Source organism: Aquarana catesbeiana, linkage group LG05, assembly GCF_042186555.1.
Source record: "Aquarana catesbeiana isolate 2022-GZ linkage group LG05, ASM4218655v1, whole genome shotgun sequence".
NCBI lineage: Eukaryota > Metazoa > Chordata > Amphibia > Anura > Ranidae > Aquarana > Aquarana catesbeiana.
The window spans coordinates 167808174-167825035 of NC_133328.1; the positions used below are offsets into that span (position 1 = coordinate 167808174).

Sequence of the window (16862 nt, forward strand, 5' to 3'; positions counted from 1 at the left end):
ATAATAATAATAATAATATGCTTATTTATGTGGATGATATCCTGATTTGCTTTGAGCAAAAGGGGGATGAAGTAGAAATACTGGAAAAACGAAATCAGCACTTCGACACCAAAGACCTTGGCAACATAAAGAATTACCTCGGCATCCAGATCGAGAGAGAGGAAGATGGCAGCTTTCTTCTGAACCAAAGGCACAAAATACAAGAAATAATTGAAACATTTGGAATGGAAGACGCCAAACCAGTAAAGTCTCCCATGGAAACCAACTACCTAAAGGAAATTAATTGTCAAGGTAACCCATTACCTACTAATACTCAATACAGGAAGGCAATAGGGAAATTGCTGTACCTTACCACTGCTACAAGGCTGGACATTGCAGCAACTGTTGGAATCCTATGCAGAAAGGTTTCGAAGCCAAGTAAAAAGGAGTGGAATGCTGTAAAGCGAATAATTCGCTATCTTAAAGGGACTTCGCACTACAAGTTAAAGTTACCAGCAAGTGATGAAAGCACCTTAACAGGATATGTGGATGCTGACTGGGCAGGAGACACCAGTGACAGAAAATCTACCAGTGGCTACTTATTCTTTCTGTCAGGAGGTGCAATCAGTTGGATTAGTAAAAAGCAACTCTTTGTTACACTGTCGTCTACTGAAGCAGAATACATTGCTGCAGCGCAGGCAAGCCAAGAAGTTAGATGGCTGAGACAGCTATTAACAGACTTGGGTCAGCCACAGTTGGGACCAACAGAAATCTATGAGGACAATCAAGGATGCCTTGTACTTGCGCACATGGAAGGAGTTAATTCAAGAACCAAGCACATTGATGTGAAGTTTCACTTTCTTAGGGATCTTCAAGAACAAGGTCTTCTTGAGTTACTTTATTGCCCAACCGAGGATATGACAGCAGATATCCTTACAAAGCCCCTGACTGCTGATAGACATTCAAGGCTTACAAAGAAGATGGGTTTAACAGACTAAGCCTTAGCTGTTGAGAAGGGGTGTTGGAGATGCAACAACTTTCAGCTTAGCCTATTGACTGCAGTTCAAAAACAGGACACTAGATGTCGCTAATGCTCAGTGATATATGCTATGCATTTTTCTATGATGTGTTGTATTTCCCATACATAGTGTTGTACTTGTTGGTTTCTTTTTCCCTTCTGTGTTTTTTCTTACCATGCAAGGTGACATCTTTGCTAGTGTGGTTATGTTACAATAAAGAAGCCAGTTCCTTTAACGTCTGATCTGAATTGACTCCGCCACACCCAGCAATCGTACTCTGCAACGTACTCCTGTGTATGGAAAGCTATCTGCCCTGTGGGAGACTGCAGCCCTTGTAAGGGGGATTCTTTGCCCAGGGACTGGGAAACTCTGGCCAGCCTTGAGACTTGAGGAGAATAAGGAAGCCAGTGAGTCCAGAGGGCTGGAAAGAATCGATAAGTCTGTTGGGAGCAAGCAGAGGAACTGCTGATGAGAGAGCCAGGTGACTTGCGGGTGGTGGCTACACGAAGTTCTGGTTGATGTTTTGAGTGATCCATCCATGATCCCCACATTAAAGGCCTTGGCTGGGTTATAGCCGCAAGCTGTTTTTTTGCTTGACTCTGGTAAGCGCATATTCCATACGGTGATCAGCACTCAATGGTGGTGGAAGATTATGTTGTATTGTCACAACATTTACAATATTGTGTGTTGCAATTATATTTTCATTATTTTTATTGTTATTTATAATATTCACTCTTGTTTTGGGTCATGATACCATTATTATTTTAATTTTAGAATTTCACTTATTTGGTTCACATTGGTTTATCACTATAACCTGTATAACCTTCAGCGCAGCTATTTTTCTTTTCGTACTCTGCAACAACACTTACCTGTCCAGGGATCCTGCGATGCCTGCACCCCAGCCAATTTTTGGATCGGCTCTCGGGTGCTGCCATAGCCATTTGTGGTAAGGGAAACTGGCAGTGAAGCCATTTGGCTTCACAGCCAATTCCCTACTGCGCATGCGTGAAGCACGCTGCACTTTCTAACTGACCTGATGGAAGAAGGAGGAGGTGCAGTCTCCCGGAAGTGGGGAAGGGTGTTCCCCCCTCCCCCCTGAAAAGTGCCACTTTTAGGTGAAACTCCACTTTAAGTTTAATGTGTTAGTTTTATTATTTCTTAAAGCATATACTTTACAATAGATTTTGTTGTCTCTGCTACTTCCAACACTCAATTATGGTCTATCACTACTACTGAATAAAGACTTTTTTTTAAAAAAGAAATCAATCATATTGGGATGATGCAGCTGAATGTGAGCCAATGAATAATGTAAAAGTAAACTAAAATATTACACATGTAATTTATATGATGATACAATAGGGTATCTCTGATACTGTTCCTGAAAATCATAATTTTGTCTAAAACCATATATGGTTTTGAGGGATCCCCAAGCACATCATTTTAGGGAACTGCATATTTTTTAAAGTTGACCTTTAAAGTGGATGTATACCCTCACAAATACCCAGTGAAGTGAACAGCCTCAGATGACACACAGAGATGAAACAAATCTCCCTACATAAGTTTTACATGTATATCTGCTGTCTTCAGCTTTATATACTGTTTAGAAAGTGCACTTTCTCTTCCTGGTTAGCACTGCAGTGAAGCCTCGGCATACAGCCAAGACAGCTGATTAGAGGAAAGGGACACGCCCCCTCTCCTCATAGGTAGAGACTATGAGCTCTGTCCCTTGAATCGTTTAGGGCTCTGCTAATCTATTTATAGCATCCTCCCCAACACAAAACTCCGGCTGCTTTTATCATATGTGACGGAGAACTTGTCAGGAGTTATCAGGCTGATAACAGAAGAACGGAGCAGGAGAAAGCTATGGGACATAGTGCTTTGAAGAGAGATATCAAAACACTGCAGATATATGTGCCCAGCTCAAATTTCATGAATCATGTTTGCATCCACTTTAAGCTGTCTGAAAAATCCCTCTCCTCATTGAATTATAATTTAAATGGCCTTTTTTTGCATTGGTACACATCCCCAGGGCACTTCCCAGCTCCCCATGCACTTTGTTTGACAAACTCTTGCTTAATAGCCCAAAAAAGCCTTTACTGATTCATAGTTTTGGCTCCAAATGACTTCAGTGGGGTTTCGATTTTGCATGTGAGCACTCCTGAAGTTTAAAGACTTACCCAGAATCCAAACCCCTGGGCATTCCTCTCATCAATACTGACCAAAATGCATTATTTATTTATGTATTTCAGTGTGCTATAATAGTTTTTATTTGCTTTAAAATGCTTTAGGGCAAAAGAGGATCTCGAGGAGAGCCAGGAGAAAGGGGCGAACCTGGGCTTAGAGGAGATTCTGTAAGTATGAGCAAATTTTGTTTTTCATCAATCCAGTAAAAGTTTATTTCAAAGAAACACCATGTGTTTGCTAGAATACAATCAGTGTTTACAGAAAATGTCATTATCAGTGAATCTGTTCACAGCTACTATTGTGCACTGTGTTATTCCACAGAAAAAAAACATATTTAGTTTCAGGTAGTGTGGAAGGCTTGGAACTTCTGTTATATTGTTTGTGTTGTCTGACTCCTCATAGAGGAAATATCCCCTTTTCTCCCCTGGTAACCACTGTATTAGGGACAGGAATAGGGGAACATTTCTCCAGTGGGGACACAGTCAACAGTACAAATTGACAGAGGTACTAATCTTCCTCACTCCACCACAGAAGAAAGTATTTTTATTGGCTGCAGTGCCACTTTAAACAAAACATATAGGGGCATAGTTACTGAGCAGCAAATGTAAACTTCAGCAAGCATTCATGGCAGTTGAATCAAACACTGTAATTTTAAAAACATGCTCCAGGGAGATACACCAGCAGTGAATGTTTGCTGAATGTCAAATTCGCTGCTTTATATTGTAAATATACCCCATAACCTGTGTTTTTTTCAAGCATTATAATTACTTCTAAGTTATTTTGTAAAAAAAAAAAAAGTTTATTGCTATAAAGATATAAAGAATAACATCTCAATTACATTTTTAGGGTGATCCTGGAACAAATAATAATACACCTGGACCAAAAGGACAGAAAGGAAAACCAGGGCGGCAGGTAAAAAGAGAGAGGGAGATGAATGTGAATTGTATTTGTTCAAATACTGTATATTAGCTTTCTCTGGCTTCCCCCTAACTCCCTACTTTGACACTATTTCCAGCACCTCCAATTAAGCAAATATATATATATATATATATATATATATATATATATATATATATATATATATATATACACATACACAGTCAGGTCCATAAATATTGGGACATTGACACAATTTTAATCTTTTTGGCTCTATACACCACCACAATGGATTTGAAATGAAACGAACAAGATGTGCTTTAACTACAGACTTTCAGCTTTAATTTGGAGGGTATTTACATCCAAATCCGGTGAACGGTATAGGAATTACAACATTTTGTATAAGTGCCTCCCACTTTTTAAGGGACCAAAAGTAATGGGACGGCTTAACAATCATCCATCAAACTTTCACTTTTTAATACTTGGTTGCAAATCCTTTGCAGTCAATTACAGCCTGAATTCTGGAACGCATAGACATCACCAGACGCTGGGTTTCATCCCTGGTGATGCTCTGCCAGGCCTCTACTGCAACTGTCTTCAGTTCCTGCTTGTTCTTGGGGCATTTTCCCTTCAGTTTTGTCTTCAGCAAGTGAAATGCATGCTCAATCGGATTCAGGTCAGGTGACTGACTTGGCCATTGCATAACATTCCACTTCTTTCCCTTAAAAAACTCTTTGGTTGCTTTCGCAGTATGCTTTGGGTCATTGTCCATCTGCACTGTGAAGAGCTGTCCAATGAGTTCTGAAGCATTTTGCTGAATATGAGCAGAAAATATTGCCCGAAACACTTCAGAATTCATCCTGCTGCTTTTATCAGCAGTCACATCATCAATAAATACAAGAGAACCAGTTCCATTGGCAGCCATACATGCCCACACCATGACACTACCACCACCATGCTTCACTGATAAGGTGGTATGCTTTGGATCATGAGCAGTTCCTTTCCTTCTCCATACTCTTCTCTTCCCATCACTCTGGTACAAATTGATCTTGGTCTCATCTGTCCATAGGATGTTGTTCCAGAACTGTGAAGGTTTTTTTAGATGTTGTTTGGCAAACTCTAATCTGACCTTCCTGTTTTTGAGGCTCACCAATGGTTTACATCTTGTGGTGAACCCTCTGTATTCACTCTGGGGAAATCTTCTCTTGATTGTTGACTTTGACACACATACACCTACCTCCTGGAGAGTGTTCTTGATCTAGTCAACTGTTGTGAAGGGTGTTTTCTTCACCAGGGAAAGAATTCTTCGGTCATCCACCACAGTTGTTTTCCTTGGTCTTCCGGGTCTTTTGGTGTTGCTGAGCTCACCGGTGTGTTCTTTCTTTTTATGTATGTTCCAAACAGTTGATTTGGCCACACCTAATGTTTTTGCTATCTCTCTGATGGGTTTGTTTTGTTTTTTCAGCCTAATGATGGCTTGCTTCACTGATAGTGACAGCTCTTTGGATCTCATATTGAGAGTTGACAGCAACAGATTCCAAATGCAAATAGCACACTTGAAATGAACTCTGGACCTTTTATCTATTCCTTGTAAATGGGATAATGAGGGAATAACACACACCTGGCCATGGAACAGCTGAGCGGCCAATTGTCCCATTACTTTTGGTCCCTTTAAAAGTGGGAGGCACATATACAAACTATTGTAATTCCTACACTCTTCACCTGATTTGGATGTAAATACCCTCAAATTAAAGCTGAAAGTCTGCAGTTAAAGCACATCTTGTTAGTTTCATTTCAAATCCATTGTGGTGGTGTATAGAGCCAAAAAGATTAGAATTGTGTTGATGTCCCAATATTTATGGACCTGACTGTATATCCAAGTGCACTCCAAATGGCTTAAGGACCTTAAGGAAGGAATGCTTCCTGAAATTTCAGTGAATTTGCGCAAACGTATTGGTCAGGCATCACAAATTTCTCCAGCACAGCAAATAGCTTGCAAAGAGAAACATTAATGCTCAAATGTAAAAAAAGGCACATTTCAGAGCATCAAAGTACTTCTTCATTAAGCAACAGTAACAGTGACAGGTCAAGCTGTCACGTACCTGACTGGAGACTGAGGTGATGCAGAATACCCCTGAAGGTGGTGACCAGGGTGCTATGACCAAAGATGCACGGGTTGCCTGAAGATGAAGCTGCCTGATGGTTCCAGATGGGAGGACTCCCGAGAGCAGAGAAGTAGCAAAAGCAGATGATTATGTGGAAGCGCTGGCTGATTGTCAGGGCTGGGCTCAGCCCTTCCTTTTCTGAGCTGGCCACTCAGCTGTCAGTTAATTACCAGCTCCCATCTCTCTCCACAGTTACCCAGCTGTTGTTGATTCTGCTCGTCAGTCCTGCCTACTTAAAGTCGTCCAGTTTACTTGATCTCTGCCTTCGCCTTTGTCAACATCAGAGACTTTCTCCTGCGTTCCTGTTGAAGACTTGCTCGGCTGACGTTCCTTCTGGCTCCTGATCCTGCTTGCTGTAGTACTACGTTTATCTCTGGCTCTCTGACATTTGCTTGGCTGACTACCCAATCCGGTTACTGAACTCTGGCTTGTTTTATCTACGCTTACTCTGTTTACCTTATTATTATTATTATTAAACTAGTGTGATTTAACTTTACTTCTGTCTCGGTCTTATTCATGGTTCCTGATACTGATCTTGACAGATGGGTAGAGCGGAAAGCAAAGTCAGAAGCCAGGACAAGGGTCAAACACAGGAGGTCAATCAGGAGCTGAGGCAGGAGTGGGGTCAAGATCAAGCCAGGGTCAAACACAAGATGTCAATTTGGAACAAGGCAGGAGCAGGTCTGTGGACCAAGCCAGATTCAGAGCCTGGAGAGAAGCCAGAACAGGTCAGGGGTAAGCTGGTTCGGTAATGGAAAATCAAGCAGAAGCACAAGGCACAGGAACACAGGATACAAAGGCTGACGATAATCCAGCAACTTATGAGAGGAACTGCTGTCTTTATATAGGCCAGTGGATGCTGGCAATTATCATGCTTTGTGTGCGCTGCTGCGCAAATTAGTGCGGCCATACTGGACATTGGCATATTTGCCAGGTCTTCTCTGAATTCTTCCCTGACACAAGCGGGTCTCAAAGTTCCGTGACTAGTGTGAAACATGTCAGATAAGTACCTGTTCCTACTGGCTGTTTGAATAAAGGAAGACTGTATGTATCTTTGCGTGTGGCATTCCTGTTGCTGTTATAATTGATTGCTTTGATAGAAAGGAGCCCAACCGGCACCTGAGGTGTGAATGGGGAGTGTGGAGCCTGATCTTGCATGGAGTGACAAATGAAAAGTGTAAAGTGGAAAATCATTCAGAAGGGGAAGTTCCGCTTTTCCGCCTCCTCCCTACCTTCTTTATCAGTTATAGATATATTTTTTGAGGGGAGTGGGTACCTGGTTTTGACAGGTACCTTCTCCCACTTCTGTTTGGATCCCTAGGCGATCTAAGCAGAAGTTCACCACCCACTTTGCACGCAACCTTCTGGGACACATCACAGGTCCCAGAGGGCTGCAGGACCATTCACAAATCCCAGTGTGGCTTCCGCAAGTCCAGAGAGCAGCCGACTGTTACTGCTTGTGGCTTCCCTTAGTATCATGCTGGCACCAAGGATCTGAGGACCAGTAAAGAAATGGCCTGGGTGAGGACAGCACTGGATTCTTGGGCAGGTAAGTGTCCTTTTATTAAAAGTCAGCAGCTACAGTATTTGTAAACATAACGGCACCAGGGACCCGAGGGCCGATAAAGAACCGGCGTGGGTGAGGATATCACTGGATCCTTGGACAGGAAAGTGTCCTTTTTTTAAAAGTCAGCAGCTACAATATTTGTAGCTGCTGACTTTTAATTTTTTTTAAATATAACTCCTGAAGATCCTCTTTAACCAGTGACAGGTCACTCTAGCCTGATGGAGGAGTCCTGGGAGGCTCCAATACATTATTAGGTGCGCAATAATGCAACACACTTGAGTTGATTTACTAAAGGCACATAGGCTGTTCACCTTGCAAGAGACTTTTTGTTTAATTTGGTGAATGTGATGAAAATTCACTTTGCAACAAGAACGCAATCACGTGCAAGTAGAATTTAAAAAAACAGTGTTTTTGCTTGCACATGATTGTCTGATGGAAACCAGTAGAATTCCCCTGCAAAGTGAACAGTCTATTTGTTTTAAATCAATTCCACTGTATTAGTGAGGCTCGAGAGGCTCTTGTAGACTCTGGGGGAGCAATAAAATGATCTACATTTTTCATTATTTCACAGTTTTTGGAAGCTGGGAGCCAGCAGCCCACTAGAAGGTTCTGCATGAAACAAGAGTGTATGGGTGTGTGATAATGCCAGATTGTAATTGAATAAAATGAAGGGCTATATAGAGTTAAAATGTGAAGAATGCTATAGCTTAAATTACTGGTCAGAACCATGAATCAGACTGAGACAGAAGTACAATTAAATCACACTTGTTTAATAATAATAAAAAAAGGTAAACAAAGTAAACGTAGTCAAAACATAGCCAGAGTTCAGGAACCGGAAACGGATAGTCAGACAAGCCAAAACATCAGGGAGCCAGAAGGAATGTCAGCCAAGCAAATCTTTAACAGGAACACAGGAGGAGCGTCCCTAGAGATGTGACCAAGACGAAGGCAGAGATCATCTGGACGGCTTAAGTAGGCAGTACCGACGAGCAGGATCATCAACAAGTGAGTCACTGTGAAGAGATAGGAGCTGGCAATTAGCCGACAGCTCAGAGAAAGAAGGGCTGGGCCCAGCCCTGACAATACCCCCTCCTTCATGACCCCCCCTTGGAGGACCACCAGGCTTGCGCCCACGGAACCTACGGGAGTTAGCAATGGACTCTACTTTATACTCATCATGGTACTCAACCTGAACAGGGTGAGGACGTGGCACCGAGGTGGTAAAGCAGTTGTAGATTAAAGGTTTCAATAAGGAGACATGAAATACATTTGAGATACGCATATTAGAAGGAAGGTCTAATGCGTAAGCCACTGGGTTAATCCTGCAAAGAATACGAAGACGCCCAATAAACCGAGGTGCGAACATCAGAGAGGGAACACGAAGTCAGAGGTTGCGAGATGACAGCCAGACCCTGTGCCCAACCTAATAGGAAGACGCAGGCAGGCGTCTGCGGTCAGCATGGAGTCTGTACCTATCATTAGCATGTCGCAAAGCCTCCTGGACTTGTGCCCAAGTGGAATGAAGACCACGGAGATGGTCCTCTAACACAGGAATAATCTGCGGAAAAAAAGAGTCAGGCAACATGGAAGGTTGGAAACCAGAGTTTGCCATAAATGGGGACAATCGAGAAGCAAAATTCAAGGCACTATTGTGAGCAAACTCTGCCCACGGTAAAAGGTCTGACCAGTTGTTATGATGGTCAGAAATATAGCAATGTAGGAATTGCTCCAAGGACTGACTGGCTCGTCCTGCAGCCCCATTAGACTGCGGGTAATACGCAGAGGAGAAAGCAAGCTGAATTCCCAACTGTGCACAAAAGGCTCGCCAAAACTGGGACACAAACTGACTACACCTGTCCGAGACAATCACCTTGGGTAGCCCATGTAAGCGAAAGATCTCCCAAGCAAAAATGGAAGCCAGTTCCTTAGAAGTGGGCAACTTCTTAAGTGGAATACAATGATACATTTTCGAGAACCAGTCAACCATTATAAGGATAACTGTGTTGCCCTGGGAGTTGGGTAACTTCACAATGTAATCCATAGACAGGTGGGTCCAGGGCCCCTCTCCATTGGGTATGGGTTGTAGGAGACTTACTGGAAGGTGTTGTGGAGTCTTACTCTGAGCACACATGGAACAGGCAGCTACGTAGGCGGTTACATCAGCACGTAGACTAGGCCACCAGAATTGTTGGTAAATGGCCCAAAAGAGTGGATTCTTCCCAGGGTGGCCAGCAGCCTTGGGAGAATAGTAAGTCTGGAGCACGGCAGTGCAGAGACTCTCTGGGACAAAGCAGCGGTCACAAGGTTTCTCAGGAGGAGCATGGACCTGAGCAGCATTTTGTCACCCAGATGAGAAGTGAGACTGGTACGAACTGTAGCCAGAATATGATCAGGAGGAATCACAGGAACCAGAACCGACTCCATCTTGGAAGTGGAGGAAAATTGTTTTGACAAAGCGTCAGCCCTTACATTCTTAGTACCGGGTAAGGATGAAACAAGGTAATTGAAACTTAACAAGAAAAGAGCCCATCACGCCCTTCTGGGAGAGAGGTGTTTAGCCTCAGACAAGAATGTGAGATTCTTATGGCCAGTAAGAATGAGAACCGGCACAGTGGTACCTTCGAGGAAATGTCTCCATTCTTTCAGGGCTAAAATGATCACTAACAGCTCTCTGTCACTAATCTTGTAATTGCACTCTGCAGGTGACAATTTTTTGGAAAAGTAACCACAAGGATGTATAGCGCTCTCAGAGGTAGGACGTTGAGGCAGAAGGGCGCCAACTCCAGTCTCAGAAGCATCAACCTCAAGGATAAAAGGTAACGTAGGATCAGGATGTGCCAACACAGAAGCAGAAACAAAGGCAGCCTTGAGACTCTCAAAGGCCTTAATGGACTCCGGAGACCAACTCTGTGGGTTACCGTCCTTTCTGGTCATATCAGTCAGGGGCTTGACCAGAGACAAGAAGTTACGAATAAACTTCCGATAATAGATGACAAAGCCAAGAAAACACTGCAGAGGACATAAACCCATGGGTCAGGGCCACTGTAGGACTGCTGAATGTTTCTCTGGGTCCATCGAAAAACCAGCAGTGGAAACTACATAACCCAGGAATTGAACCAGTTCACGATGGAATTCGCACTTCTCCAGTTTACAATAGAGATTGTTCTCTCTTAGTTTCTGAAGCACATGGCAGACATCTATGTGGTGGCTCTCTGGGGACTTGGAAAATATGAGGATATCGTCGAGATAAACACCACACATAACTGCAACATATCTCGGAGGATATAGTTAATACATTTCTGGAAAACTGCCATGGCGTTACAAAGGCCAAAAGGTATTACAAGGTACTTATAATGGCCTGTTCTGTTATTAAACACAGTTTTCCACTCGTCGCCCTCCTTAAGCCTCATGAGATTGCATGCCCCTCTCAAATCAAGCTTCGTGAAAAATGTTGCTCACTTGAGGTGGTCAAATAACTCTGTAATCAATGGAATCGGATAGGCATTCTTAATCGTGAAACGATTGAGACCCCTATAATCAATACAAGGTTTCAGTTCACCAGTCTTCTTCTTCACAAAAAAGAAACCAGCACCAGCAGGAGACAAGGATTTGCGGATGAAACCTCGAGAAAGTGCGTCTGCAACATACTCCTCTATGGTCCTATCCTCCAAGACCGACAAAGGGTAAACCCAGCCAGGGGGTATGGCACCAGGTTGAAGGTCAATTGCGCAAACAAACGACCGGGTTTGGAGGCAAACTACTGGCTTGACCTTTGTCAAAGAAATCGCTAAAATTGTGGTTCTCCTCTGGCAGGGAGGAGAGTGATGAGGTGCACAGGACCTTGGCTACCTTCTGGAAGCATGTCTTACTGCATTGTGATGACCAGGAGAGAACCTCCTGGTCAGCAAGGATAATCAATAACCAGTGAAAACTTGGGTGAGGAAATAACTTGGAATTGGATTATCTCATGGTGAAGAGCCCCTACGACCATGAACAACGGAACAGTCTCCTGAGTCACATCGGCAGGCTGTAGAGGTCTCCCATCAAGAGCCTCAATGGCAAGTGGAGTGTCACGCAGCTGCAGCGGAATTGAGTGCTTCAATACAAAGGCAGCATCAATGAACAGGCCTGCAGCACCAGAGTCGATTAGAGCCTGCATCTCGACGGATGACTCAGGCCAAGAAAGGGTAACCAAAACCAGGGGCTTATCCTTCTGGATAACTGGGGATGAAACAATGCCACCTAAGGTCTGTCTGTGATGGGACCTCAAGGTTCAGGCGTTCCCTGGACAGGTAGGACAAGACTTCAAAAAGTGACCTGCCTGGCCACAATAAAGGCACAATCTCTTCCTCCTCCTAAAGGTTCTCTCATCTGCAGAGAGACGCATGAAACCCAAGTGCATGGGTTCACCTACATTGACCGACTCGGTACCAGGAGGCATGGGAGGTGAGGGAGGCAAGGGTGGGACTGCAAAGCTCGGAGACAAATGTACAGGGGGCTTCTGCAAGCGCTCCTTAAAAGAGTCTTTCTCTGAGTCTGGAGTCAATGAGGATGGCAAACGTGATCAACTTCTCCAGCTCAGTGGGTATATCTCGGGCTGCTATCTCATCCTTGATGGTATCCGAGAGACCATGAGAAAAAGCAGCTACGAGGGTCTCATTGTTCCAAGCAACCTCTGCTGCCAGAGTACAGAATTCAATGGCATAATCAGCAACAGTTCTCATACTCTGTTTGATGGACATGAGGCACTTGGCAGCAGAAGCAGAGCGTGCAGGGTAACTCAAGACAACAGGTTTTTGCGTCTCCCATAGAGGGTTTGCCCAGGTCAAGGCTCTCTCAGAAAGCAAAGATATCACAAAACCTACTTTGCTTCTGTCTGTGGGAAATGCTTGGGGCAGCATCTCAAAGTATATCTCAACCTGGTTGAGAAACCCTCTGCATTGGACTGGATTGCCCCCAAATCGCTGGAGAAGCAGAGCCGAACCAGACATACCTCTTATAAAGGTAATACTTGAGGCGGGTGCTTGCACAGAGACTGAAGCAGCAGCAGGGACGGCCTGCAACACAGGTTGTACCGGAGCAGCCACAGTGGGAGATTCCATGTGAGCCGTGCGACTCAGGAGCATTTGTAACGCCATGGCAATCTGATTCATGCGGTGATCCTGCTCATTCAATCTGGAAAAAATATTACCAACAAGTGGATTGACCGCATCTTCTGAATTCATGGCCTTCGTGTCCTGTCAGAAACCATGAATCAGACTGAGACAGAAGTACAGTTAAATCACACTTGTTTAATAATAATAAATAAAAAGGTAAACAGAGTAAACGTACTAAAAACATAGCCAGAGTTCAGGAACCGGAACGAATAGTCAGACAAGCCAAAACATCAGGCAGCCAGAAGGAATGTCAGCCAAGCAAGTCTTTAACAGGAACAGAGGAGAGTGTCTCTAGAGATGTGACCAAGGTGAAGGCAGAGATCATTTGGACTGGACGGCTTAAGTAGGCAGGACCGACGAGCAGCATCATCAGCAGGTGAGTCACTGTGGAGAGAGAGGAGCTGGCAATTAGCCGACAGCTGAGCGGCTAGCTCAGAGAAGGAAGGGTTGGGCCCAGCCCTGACACAACTGAAGTCACAAAAATAGATTTCAGTCCAACTTTATACTAACAGCTTCTGTTTTCATTGTCTTACCTTCACTTTTCTCTTACAGTAGCTGTGCAGCGTGCCTAATTATGACTGTGCTGTCCATGTTTACTAGTTTAAGACCCTCTACTTTTAGTAAAGGGCTTTCAGAACTGGTCAGATGCCCCCTCCCATTTCTGTGTAATAAGGGACTGTGTGAGCAGACTAATTTTTTTAAGGCATTTTAAGGCATTTCCTAGCAAATGTCAGTCACAAATCATAGCATGCAGGACTATAAAGAGATAGAAAGACATGAGACTTCAATTGGGCCTTAAACTGTTAAATCACATATACAGACTGTAATAAACACTTTGAAAGATATTATAACAGGGCTGAGCTATTCTATTAATTTAGAAAACTTTTGCATACATTTTAAACTTTAGACTACAGTCAGAATATTTACTTGTACTGATATCATGAAAGGCAAGTAAATAAAACCAAGTTCTAATGGAATGGTTCAGTAGATATCCGTTATATTCTTAACAGTTTAGGATAACCTAATATGTAATTTTCAAAAATTAATTAGAATATTTATTTTAACAGGATGAACCTGGGAAAGATGGTGTACAAGGAGAGCCTGGAGGTGATGGTCCAGAGGTAAAACACACATTGCCTATTAATGCTATTTTTCCAACAAAAGTAGATTTCCCCATTAGGAAGAGTTACTTTAGCAAGACTGGGTTATTCCAGGGCCTATGTCTCTCTGACTTACTAGATTTGCTAATATTCAAGTAGAACTACACTTCATCTGAGCACCACAAACCAAAAAAAGCTATTTTATTCATTTTTAATATTCAAAGCAATCTCCCCCACCCATCCATGTCTCCATGCTTTATTTTGCTGAGAAATCACTTTGAAAAACATCCCCCTAGCATTTCTGGCTGTGGCCATCTAAGGGCAGATGATTCATGTAGCATTTACTTCTTGGAATCTATCTCCTCTTAGCTCAGGCATGCAGGCAGGAGGGTGTGCTTAGATGAGAAAGCTTCTCCTCCCCTCCTAAAGACTCCTGGGATGTGTGACCTCACTTGTCTAGGCCTGGAAACCAGGAAGTTGCTGAACAAAAGTAAAAAAAAAAGTTTAAAATAAATAAATATGATTTACTTTCCTATCTATTTACTAATGCTAGCGGCTTGAAGATTAAAAATAGTTAATGTTGATTGCCAGTCTGCAGTTTCAGTTGCCACACCTTCTGAGCTGTATAAATTGTTGTTGGTAGGAATCATAGGGATCTCCACTGCAACAAGCATTCACAAAAACAAAAAGCCCTGTTTAAGTAGGCTTGCTGTGTTGTGAAAATACAGCCCCTATCCTGCCCCTGACCTATATAAAAAGCAAAAACTTGTAAGAGTTACATCTGTTGAAGAAAATGCTTCTTTGCCTCCAAAAACAATGAGTTATGAGATAATATGGGTAAGAAGAGTTGTAGCAGGCCTGATTGGTCTGCTGCACCTGAACATCAGTCCCTAAGCTCCCTCAGATGAGCTCATGTAACAATGCCTGGACCTATGGCCATTTTACCAAGCATTTAAACCTTGAGTATGGCCTCACATAGTATTGAGTTGATAACAATAAAGAAGTACCATCGTCCAGAATAGCGTATATGTTTGGGGGGGGTAAAGATGTGGGGGTAGTAGCCGAGGCTAACCCATACACATAAGTACCCGAAAAATTTAAATGGACTTACTCGGTACTGATATAGCCACAAATTGATTAAAAATGCAAAATTTTATTCTGTAACAATATACAAACAATGTCTTAAAAACACAACAATGTATACAGAGACAATGTGTAAAATAATACACTATACACCACACGGGAACTAACTCATAGCAGGTTTCCCCGGTACAGTTTCTGTTCAGGTGGGGTGTAAATATTCCTCTACCGGTTTTGCGGTAAAACCGCTTCTTCAGGAGGATGAAATGGTCTATAAGGAAACAGCATATTAAAGAAAATATACAAAGAAATATACAAATTGTACAAACAGATCATTCACAAGGCATGGTAATAGTAAAATAGATACGGGAAGATCCGCTCACCCAAATGGACCAGGCACGGCTAGCAGCGAATTCCCACAGATTCCCAATCCTGCCCCTGACCTATATAAAAAGCAAAAAACTTGTAAGTTACATCTGTTGAAGAAAATGCTTCTTTGCCTCCAAAAACACTGAGTTAATATGGGTAAGAAGAGTTGAAGCAGGCCTGATTGGTCTGCTGCACCTGAACATCAGTCCCTAAGCTCCCTCAGATGAGCTGATGTAACAATGCCTGGACCTATGGCCATTTTACCAAGCAGTCATAAACAGTAATTTTGCCAAAATAAAATTTGGTAGAGGCTAAAGGTAGAGCTTGGTTTTAAGTCACCGAGCAAGTTATTATGCTCAAGAAAGTTTAACAGGCACTTGTAGGTCACATTCTTGCAAACAAATTTGCATTAAAACAGTTATTCTTTAACTTGTAGGGTGATGAAAGTTTGATTGCATATATTTAACTTTTTTTTTGTGAAGGGTCCACAAGGCCGTAGAGGACCTTCTGGATTAAAGGTGAGCATTTTCTATTTACACATATGTTAATGGCCCCTAATGTTATACTAGTGAGCACCCATTTGCTTCATTTATACCAGAAAAGACATTATGTTAATATTTCTAAAGGTACATTTTTGTGAGTGGATTTAATGTTTATTTTAGTTTTTTTATTATTGTACTTAGTTTCTGTTTAATTTTAAGCGCAGTGGCATAAAACATAAGCGTTCAATGTTTTATTTTGCTTTGCTTGGCAAATGTTTAATTGCCATCGAGGATTTGTGCAGGTTCAGCACATACGTAGGTTCAAAGAAACATACTTTACACAGGATTCCTAGCCAAGTAGAGTAATGCTGGCTGGCATGGATGAGTCACATCACGGGAGTTGTGAAGGCGAGGTCCTGGAAAGCTAGTGGTGATTTGTGGAACGTCATTCCTAATTCAAATTGATGCTCTTCATCCAACTGCTGTATGCCAAGATGAGAAAACCTTCAAGTTATAATTTAAATTTTATTTTACGTTTGGGTTTGCTGTGGTTAAAGTTACTGTGTAATTCTAAAGTGTTACAGTTCTAGATAATTAACTAAGTGTGGTTCAGCTCACTGTATATAGTTCCATGACTGTATACTAATAGTTAAAAAACAAAACAAATTTACATGTATAGTTTAGTTAAACTTTATCAGTCTGTATATGTACTATAGTTATGACAGTTTGATAAAGTAAACTGCAGATATAGCAGCTTTGTTTTTAAAGAATATTCCTAGAAAAACTGGAAATTCCCTCTTTGTCGATGCTGGTTTAGTGAAAACCTGTATTTGCTCCAAACATTCAGTCATGTATAGATTTTTTGGGGAATTTACCTGCACCTAA

The 16862-nt window shown here is 42.4% G+C and overlaps 1 protein-coding gene across 2 annotated transcripts in view; it reads left to right on the forward strand.

Moving 5' to 3' along the window:
- Positions 1 to 16862, forward strand: part of LOC141144549 (collagen alpha-4(VI) chain-like) — a 418531-nt gene that overhangs the window by 243876 nt on the left and 157793 nt on the right. For both annotated transcript variants that reach the window (XM_073630331.1, XM_073630330.1), the window contains exons 21-24: positions 3287 to 3349; positions 4029 to 4094; positions 14014 to 14067; positions 15978 to 16013. In XM_073630331.1, the coding sequence (XP_073486432.1) occupies positions 3287 to 3349; positions 4029 to 4094; positions 14014 to 14067; positions 15978 to 16013 (219 nt within the window). The remainder of the gene's footprint in view (positions 1 to 3286; positions 3350 to 4028; positions 4095 to 14013; positions 14068 to 15977; positions 16014 to 16862) is intronic.